General features: G+C 47.4%; 1 protein-coding gene across 2 annotated transcripts in view; it reads right to left on the reverse strand.

Annotated features, from left to right (window-relative positions):
• The window catches only part of AUTS2 (activator of transcription and developmental regulator AUTS2), a 1,178,049-nt gene extending 1,169,293 nt beyond the window's left edge, over positions 1–8,756 (reverse strand). For both annotated transcript variants that reach the window (XM_080682460.1, XM_080682459.1), the window contains exon 1: positions 7,272–8,756. In XM_080682460.1, the coding sequence (XP_080538586.1) occupies positions 7,272–7,574 (303 nt within the window). In that variant the 5' untranslated portion in view covers positions 7,575–8,756. The remainder of the gene's footprint in view (positions 1–7,271) is intronic.
• Positions 8,757–9,769: the final 1,013 nt, after the last annotated feature.

Here is a 9,769-nt window from a genome sequence, read left to right on the forward strand (position 1 = left end):
TCAGAGACCTGACGAGGACTGACACACAGAAGCCTGCACTTGTCTAGTCTCTTCCTAGGCAAAGAAAACCATACTAAGTGCCTTATTTCCTAAATTTATTTGACCACAGGACACTTCTCCCCTCCTCAGTTACTAACAGCATAAACAGGACCCATTCTTTGGATCTTTCAATGATACCTGCTGACTGTATACCCCTTACGCTCCAGACTTATGAGAAGAAATGAAGGAAGATCACAGCTAAGATTTTGAAGAAGGAAAACAAACTTAGGGTGTCACAGGTTTAAATTCTTTGCCATCTTCTAGAAAAAAAATAGGCATTCATCTATAAAATAGGTACAGATTATATAAGAAAAACAGTTCTGACCCAACTAACAATGTCCCTAAATTATTTTGAACCTCTCCACCAAATTAATTCCTATCCTGCTCTTCCAAACTTCAATTATCTGAGTTTTCAAATCTCCCTGATTTTTTCAGAAGTTTACCAAATGAATGGCAGCTATCTTGTTACCATCTTCTTTTTCCTCTATCTGCAGAATATTGGGTTTAATCCTGACCCTAAAGTGTTGTTTCTTGAAGAGAAAAAAAAAACACACTATGAGGCACTTTCACAAAGTTAGTGTATTAGACTACATACAGCATAAGGATAAAATAAAATGTAAAACCACTAATCCACTGTCCTCCAGTCTCTGCATGTGGACACACACACACACAGTCCATCAAAAAGTGCTACAGGCCCTAGCCAGTTTTCTCAGTGGTTAGAGCATCGGCCCGTGGACTGAAGGGTCCTGTGTTTGATTCCGGGTCAAGGGCACGTACCTGGGTTGCAGGCTCAATCCCTGGCCCAGCCAGGTCAGGGCTCATGAGGAAGGAAACCATATAAATAGCTGCCTCCTCCTCCCCCTAGTCTTCCTCCCTCTCCTCCCTCCCTTCCACTCTAAAACTCAATGGAAAAATATCCTCCTGTGAAGATTTAAAAAAAAAAAAAAAAAAAGTGCTACAGGCATTCTGTCCAAAAGGCTTCTAAATCTTGTAGCCATTGAGACCTAAATTACTTAACTACTGGCCTCAATTATGATTTTTCTCAGCATAGGGACCTTATTTCTAATTCCTATTATTCTCTAAAACTAAATAATCACTATTTTTTTTACAGTATATAGAACTGCTGCATCTCAGAATCTCTTTATCATTCTCAATGCTCCGTGTTTGTTTTTTTTAACGGAGCTTGCTCTAGTTTTTTTTTTTTTTTTTAACCCTTTTCCAACTGTGAAAGCTAGAGAACAACACTCTCAGAAAGGATGAAAAGCTAATCACTAACTTTGTGATTCATTTTTTCAATTTACTGGTTCATTCATATCCTCTCTACTTCCAAAAAAAGAGCTGAAGTCGTTAATCTCAACAGCTAACACAAACTGTGTGGAATCATATCACAATCTTTGACCTCATCTCACACAAATACTTCTGAAGTGATCTCTGTGCAGTAAAATACTGAAATTCAGTACACACAATAGAATATTTGAATGCATAACCAAGCACAGTATTCACTCTTCCATTTCTGCAAACTTTCTCACCACTTAGAACTCCTCAGATTTTAAAGCTATGCACATTTTCAGAAGTGAAATGCAGGAGGAACCGACCCATTTACCTTGCAATTCCATTCCAAACGTCCCAAGATAAAAAGTGAAAAACAAAACATATCTCCACAGCTCTCCCTAGCTGAGAAACAGCAGAAAGGTTCTGACCTTTGTTGAACTAGCGCTTCATACATAAACGGGCCAAAGAAAACCTTTATTTTAAGGTCAGTGCCAACCTCCTTTCTCATCCAACCTCCCCCCCCCCCCCCCCCCCCCGCTTGCTTAAAAAGCAGCAATACACTAGAAGGGACTAAGAAGACAGGGTATAACATATTGGCTAGAGGCAGCTTGGTGGCATGAGTATTGGGCTGTTATCACACTGAAAGTGCTATTAATGAAAATCACTGACCAATTCTTACTTCATGGTGGGGTTGCCAACAATCAATGAAAGGGCTGACACCAGGCAGGAAAAGAGAGCAGGAGGACAAATGAACTAATCATCATTATTTACACCTTGCACTCCCCTTACCACTCCCACTTAAGCAGCAGCCTCCGCTGCAACTTCAAACTTCTGTGCCTGGTTTTCCAAGTAGTCTATCATGGGCCCACTCTCCCTAAACTCAGAGATCACCAAAATCCTGGAAGGGATCTATCAGATCTTTTCCAGTATCTCCCATACCAGATTATGGATTCTAATGCCAACAATAAAAGTGTCCTGTGGTCAAACAAATTTAGGAAATAAGGCACATCACATGGCCTTCTCTGATATTCAAAACTCGCATTTCACATAATAAAAGACTTAATTCTGACATAACAAGTCACCCCTTGAATTTTGTCTAGTGACTAGACTCTAGTCCATCAAGTTCCAAAACTATTTGAGAGCAGATCACATTTTTCTGTTCTAAAACACAAACTCTGAACACCTGGCAAAGCTGTGTTCCCAGCCAGCATGGGCACCTTTGCTCTAAAACTAGTCTAAACCTCTCAACTAATGGATTTTGAAAATGATACTTTTAGACAGTAACTTCCAAAAGTGACACAACCAGTTAGGACAGCCAAGCCTGGAATATTTCTCCACTAGTCTCCTGACTCCCTAACAAGCACTCTTTACTTCCATAATGTTGGACTTATTTCTACCAGGCCTTCCTTGCCCCCAAGCCCTAATCAAATAGCATCTTCTCACTCTTTTTCCTGCACCTTCTTCACTATTCCCTCTCCTTAGAATGCTTTCATTCCCACATTCCTTCTCTATCTATCCAAATCACTTCAACCTTTTAGGTCCCATCTTCTCCATGAAGCCTTCTCAAATACTTTAGCCAACAGCACTCACTATCCCATTCTCTGAAAGCCTATTGCACGTAGTTGATATTAGGCATCCAAGTGCCTATTTTAAAATTTTGTAGGTGCAGGACTTGTCAGCAATTAAACTGTACACTCCTTCAAGATGCTACATATATTTTAGGTTTCTCTGTACTCTTTCTAATACCTTGCACATATCAGGCACTCCATAAATATTTGCTGACTGATAGGAGGAACATGATTAATGTTTTTTTTTTTAAACAACTGAATAAATGAGATTTGACCATAATAAATTATTAAAGCATGTTAACATGGTATACTATAAGTACAACAACTTCTGTACAGCCTATTTGTGCTATCGATGTGTAGTGTTTCAGGGGAAGCCTGAAACAGAGCTAGGAAATGAAGACCACATGAAATTCTTGGTTTGAGCCTGTACCCACCAGAAATGAGTCTTCCTTAGTTTTTACAAGCCTGCAGAGCTCCAATTGGCCTCCTGTCTGCTAATCCCACCAATTTCATCTTTGCTTCCCTTGGTCAATTGTACAAAAGGAGGCTGCATCAAAAATCCAGTGCACAACAGAGGAGTGAGGATGAAAAAATAATGATTTTGCAAAGTCAAAATTTTAGCTGCAGTACTCACATGGCTAATGGAGACTACACAAAAAGAAACCCAAATAAGAACAGAACGGTAATATTATCTGGTATATCACTGAACACTGACAGTACTGGACCCAACATTTCCATTATACTTTCTTTGTTAGAAGCCACTTTTTTTTTTAATGAGGCATGACATCTGGGGATATTCACTCTCAACCTGTTATTCAAAGAATATCCAAATAAACACCACCATATCCAAATGGTAATTCTGTTTCTCAAATGCCTAATGAAAAGAACACCACGATCAACTTTAGCCTCCTCACCTACCCTCTTATCTTCTATCATGAGGCTCTTCACAATCACAAACGTGAACTTCAGGGTGCAATTACTCAAGACAAGTGTCCCTGCAGAATATGAAACTACCTCGGCCAGTTTTACCACCTATGAAGTGTGGGCTTCGCAAACTACTCCCAAAGCTTTCATCATCTTAAATATCCAACAGTGAAAAAATAATCAGCATAAAAATGCTGGTTCTTGTTAGGCAAGTTTCTTACTTTTGCTCCAGCATTAGTAAAGTCATAGTTGGACTGGAACAACTTATATCAGCACATTTCATTTTGAGTCAGGAGCCTCTTTTTTAAAAGAGGGACTCAAAAATCAATTTGTCCATCCATTAACATCCAAAGTATGCTACTCCAGTTTGCCAGCTATTGCTCTGAACTGGCATAAGATACAAGCCTACCTGTATAAGCCAATATTTCTGGTTTCTTATCACAACACTAGCAACAGCCTCAAGTTACATGGTGACAACTGTTTTCATTTCTAAACACAAGGCACACAAAAAATAATACATATTTAGGGTAACCTTAGCATCTACAATAATTCTGTCACATACATTTCTATCCAAGTTCATAGCTTAGTTGCCTGTTTCCTAATAAGCCCTCACATTTTATAGTGATCACTGAGTAAATCTTCCAAAATGAGTACACACATAGGTTTTATCTTCATGATCACTACACACGTATGTCTGACCATCCAGCCTGGATACAAATGTGCAGCAAACAGATCTACAGAACCAAACATACATTATTTTTATTCCCCACTTTGTTTTTAATCTGAAAAATTTACAGCTTTCCTACAAAAGCTGGATCTTTTACATGTGAACACTGACAGGATATTTGATGATATTAGGAAACTTGTTTACTTAGGTGTGATAATGGTGCTGTGGGGGTTTTGGTGTTTTTTAAAATCATTACCATTTCCAGGTACATACAGAAATACTTACATATTTCTCATATCACATCTAGGAGGGGAGAATGAGTAGATGGGATACAGATGAAACAAGATGAGACATGAGCTGGCAGTTGGTGACCTGGGTGTTGGGTACATTTGGGTTTATCAAACTGTTCTCTCTACTTCTGTATATGTTTAAATTTTCTATAAAGTTTTAAGAAAACTTTTTTAAATGTTAGACCATTTAGACTCACACACAGATGTGTAAATAGTATTTAGATATTAAGGTAGCATAATATATACAGCTAATCAAAATAACCTGGATTTTGAATTAAGAAAAGTAGCAGAAAAAAAGATAATCACAGCAAGAAATGTAATGGTGTTAACGGTACACTTTGAACTTGGTCTTCTTTAAAAATTAAAAGTTTTTCAAGCCCAAAAGAAACTGGAAGGGCACATTTTCTCTCAAATGCCAAATGAATAGATATACACATCACAAGCCCAGGCAAATATTTATCAAAAGCAAAAATGATTTTGAAAACTACTGCATAAGTTATACCTATTTCTATTTGGCCTTCAAAAATGTTCATGGGAAACTACAGACCCCTCTTCAGTACTGAGAGGGGACACGGGGCAGCCCAGGATAACCATACAAAAAGCAGAACCACTTGTAACTAGATTTTACAAGTACTGTCCTAAACTAACCACAGATAGCAATCATGAACCAAATTCTAGGCAGCATTTTCTATTAGCATACATGCTGCTATGTCAATTCCTATTTTAAATCAACAGAGAAACAGAGAGAAAGAGGTCACACTGTATAGTACCCTCCCACCTTGGCAAAGTTGAAGCCACAGTTAGAATTATCCTAATAAGTGGTGAGCCTCAACACTCAAAACGATTGTGCACAATCCATTTTAGCCAATAAAGCACCGATTCTAGAACCAAAGGGTAACAGATTCAATCACTAACATCAAAATCTATGGTCACCAATACCACCAACCGCCCTTCCTTCCTCCCCAACCACTGGCCACCATCCACCATCCACCACCACCACCACCAGCAGCAGCCCAACCAAAAAGCAGTTCAAATAGAAAAAAACAACCCCAAAGGAAGGCTTCCGTTTAAAAATATATTAAACCTGACACCCAAACACACACAGAGAACCAGCAATCTCAACCTGTACAGTTACTGCATGTGAGATTTAAGCTGTCATTAACTACGCTTGCATTTGATCATCTCAAATAATGCCATAATAACAGCACAAAATCAAAGGGAAAGGAAAAAGTTTCCTTCAGGAACCTCTAACCATACCAAGTGCATGAAAGGCTAGAAACCAACTATCTTGATTTTGTGCTTAAGCAAAGCGGGACCAACTCTGCAGAATCTCAAAGCCTCCTGTGTGTGTGGTGTGTTGGGGGTGGGGAAAGCAAGGCAGGGGGAGGGAAAAAAAGGGGGTTACATTTATAGAGACCAGTGACCCATAGCAGCACCAAATCTGATTCTTCCAGGTAAAGACAGTTTCCCCTGACCCCTGGAGAGTCTACCTCTAACTACCCACCCTCTTCCCCAGAAGCTGGTTAGAGGGCAGCAAAATGTGCGTTTGGAAATCAACACTGCAGGTACCCAAGGAATAAAGACTTATATATACACACAAAGCCAATCAGAAAGAAAAAAGAGAGAAAAGAACACACACACACACACACACACACACACCACAAAAAAAAAAAAAAAAAAAGGAAAGGGAGAGGGACAATTGGGTGTCAAGCCCTTCAGATACCAGCTAGGATTTTATTCTTTCCTCCCACCAGTCGTTCCTGGTGTACCTTTTTCTGTCCTTTAACCAAATTGCTCATATACACTCATGTGCATATATATGTGCACAAATATTATAATTAACCCTTTCTGTAACAGAGCCCCATGGGGAATACAGAAAGATATTCCATCCTTTCCTCTCTGCTCTCCCCTCCTCCCTCCTTTCTCCCAACCAGGAGAAAACGCCCCCTTCCCCAGCTTCACCAGAAGAAAAAAAAGGCAGGGAGAGGGGACAGAGAAACCACAAAACACCATTAGTCTCCAGTTCCGAGGACACCCAGGAAAGGTATACACTATACAGACACACACACACAAGCACATATGGCTCTGTAGAAAGCACACAGAGAACCGTCCACAGGCGCCCCAAACCCAGCAAAGAGACTTCCACCAGCTAAGAAGCCATGATTGGGGAGAGAGAGGAGGAAGGAGTAGGGGCAGAGCTATCCGTGGAGGGGGGCGCATTGTTGTGATGCCTGAACCCCTTTCTCCATGCCCATCTGCTGCGGAGGGGGCGCAGGGAGGGGGCGCAGGGGAAAGGCGAGCGAAAACGAGGAAACCAGAAGACCAGGCAGGGCTTTGCGATTCCCTCCTGCTGCCTGTCTGTCCGCGCCCCCAGTTTTCCCCCCAACAATAAGATCTCAGCCTAGACAGACAGACAGACCGGCCAGAGCACAGTGGGTGAAGCTACAGAGCCAGGCACAGCGAAATGGGGTCGTGCATAAAGGAAAACCAGGGGGAGGGGATCCCCCTTACCTCCAGCGCTTCAAAAGTGACAAAGCTGGTCATGGCAAATCCATCAATGATGTCCTCTTCAGCCGAGGTGGACTCTCTCCGCTTCCTCCGCGGGGGTCTGGGCCGGGACGGGGCGGAGGACGGGGGCTTCCCATTGTCTTCCTTGTCGGAGCCCGACGACGAGGCAAGCGAGGGCGCCCGGGTCCGGCCGGCGCCGCCAGCCGCTCCGGCCCCCAGCCCACCCCGGGAGCGCCTCTCCCGGTCTCGCTGTGACCGCGACCGCCGCTTTTTGCGGAGTCCATGGCCCCGCGTCGGGCCATCCATGGCTCTGCCGCGCCGGGGTCTCCCCGCTCGCCGCCTGCCCGCCACAGGCTCCAGCCGCGGCCACACAAAAAAATTGACACCAACCCCTCCCTCCCCCCTTCTCGGCTTCCCTCCGCCCCGAGGAGGGCGCGGGGGAGACGACGGCCGAAAGAAGGGAGAGAGGGGAAGAAAGAGAGGAGAAAGAAAAGGGGGAAGGGGCGGAGAGAGGGAGGAGGGACGGGAGCGAGGGCGAGAGGCGAGAAGCCCAAGTGCGGGGCTGCCCACGGCACCGAGGGTCGGAGATTCCTGCGAGCGGCGCCGAGCAAAGTAATGGCTGAACACACAGGTCTCCTTTAGAGGAAAAAAATAACTCACCAAGCAGGCAATAAATCAGAATAGCGGAATGCTTTGATCAAGAGACTGGGAGGCTCCGGGGAGCCCTCCCCGCGGCCATTCTCCGCCGCGCCCCCCGGTCCCCAAATACGATTGCCCCCCACCCCGAATCAAAATCGGGTCCGAAAAGGTCGCGGGAAAGTGGGGGCAATGAACTTCACCCGCCCCTCGCACAGGAAAACACCCCCGCCGCCTCTCACACACGCCTTGGAGAAAACTCACTCCCAGGCTCCCAAATTTTTAAGAAATGCATCCAGGGGAGGCCAGGGCTTCCCAGTGATCTGAGAGGGATGAGACCCCCCAGAGAGGGAAGCATAATAATGAAATAATTAGGAGAGGAGAGAGCGAAACTGGCAGAGGTGGAGAGGGAGGTGGAGGAAGGGAAGGAGGATGCTGGAGCAGTTGTGGGGTTTGCTTTTCGGTCTTGGAGGGGGAGGAGGGGGAGCTGAAAGAAGAGAAGAAGCAGACCCTGACGCTGCCACCCACCCCCGTCCTCAAAAAAATTTTTTTCTAGTCCCAGAGAAGAGGTCACCCTTCCTCAAAAAAGGGAGGGGGTGAGTCTGTCGACGAGGAAAGCAGAAAGAAATCTCCAGCGGGAGAGACACCGGTGTGCCGCCGCCGCTGCCTCTTCGCTTCGCCCAGCCGGAGGAAGAAACGCGGTCAGGAAGCGCTGGGAACGCCGCTCTCGCCGTGCGGCTAACGCTGCCGCCGCCGCGAGAGCCCCGAGCCGGAGGGTGCACAGCGTGTCCCCGGGCGGCTGCAGCGGGAGCACGGGCACAGCCCCATCCTCCGCCCGCCCGCCTCGCTCAGCGCCTGCTCCTCCCCCTCCGCGGCCGGCCCACCGCTGCCGCCGCCGCCGCCGCCCGCCTCAGCCCAGCCCCGCACCCGCCCGCCCGCGCGCACCCGCGCACCCGCCCTCCCCGCGCCTGGCTCGGCGCGCGCTCCCGCCCCCGCGGCCCCGGCCGGCTGGTCACGTGGCCCGCTGGGCTCCCTCCGCCCCCGCCCCCGCCCCCTCCCCAGTTGTAGAGTGTGTAGAAAGCAAAAGGCTGCGGGCTGGCCGCGCTCCCGAGCCCAGGGCATGCGCGCTGGGGCGACCGGGCCTGCGCACTGGGGGCGGAGGGGATCGGGGAGTGGGCAGCGAAGGTGGGATGGGGGGGTAAGGAGGGGGCCACCTGCGTGGGGTCGGCTGTGGGCCCACGAAGTTAGCGCGCGAGGGTGTGGAAGCCATGAAATGATCCCGCCAGTCGCACTGGGGATGCGTGTGGGCCACTGTCCCCTGTCTACTTCGGGCGCCCAGTTCCGCGCCTCCACCCCGCACCCTCCTCGGAACACTTGTCTCTCGACCCCCTACCGCAGGCCCTCCGGAGGCTCCCCGGCCGCCTTCTCGGGAGGCCCCCGAAGTATTCTCCCTGGGCGACCTGCGCCGTGAGGGAAGGAGGGATTTCTGAGAAGGGACGCAAGGGGGCTTCCCTGGGAGGGGTCGCGACTGGAGGCGACAAGCACGGGAGCGGGTGCCAAAGCGCAGACCTCTGCTCCACTGGAGGGCACTGGGAGGTCCCACAGGCAGAGTTGGAAACTTTTCTTCCACGTGGTAGCACCACGCGTGCCCGAGTGACCCCGCACCATGATGACCTCTGGACCCTCCTCGCCGCCTTCAAACCCCGGCTTTTTGGACGCGCAGGCGGCTTCGGAGCAGCAGCTGGAGCCCGGGGCCGAACTTGAACCTCAGGCAGTGTCGGCGGGCGAGGGGGCGGGGCTGGAGGGGCCGCCCCGCCCGGACCCGGACCCTTAGATGGGCTAAACACCATCCCCGCCTCGGCGGG

This window comes from Plecotus auritus (assembly GCF_963455305.1).
Source record: "Plecotus auritus genome assembly, chromosome: 7".
NCBI lineage: Eukaryota > Metazoa > Chordata > Mammalia > Chiroptera > Vespertilionidae > Plecotus > Plecotus auritus.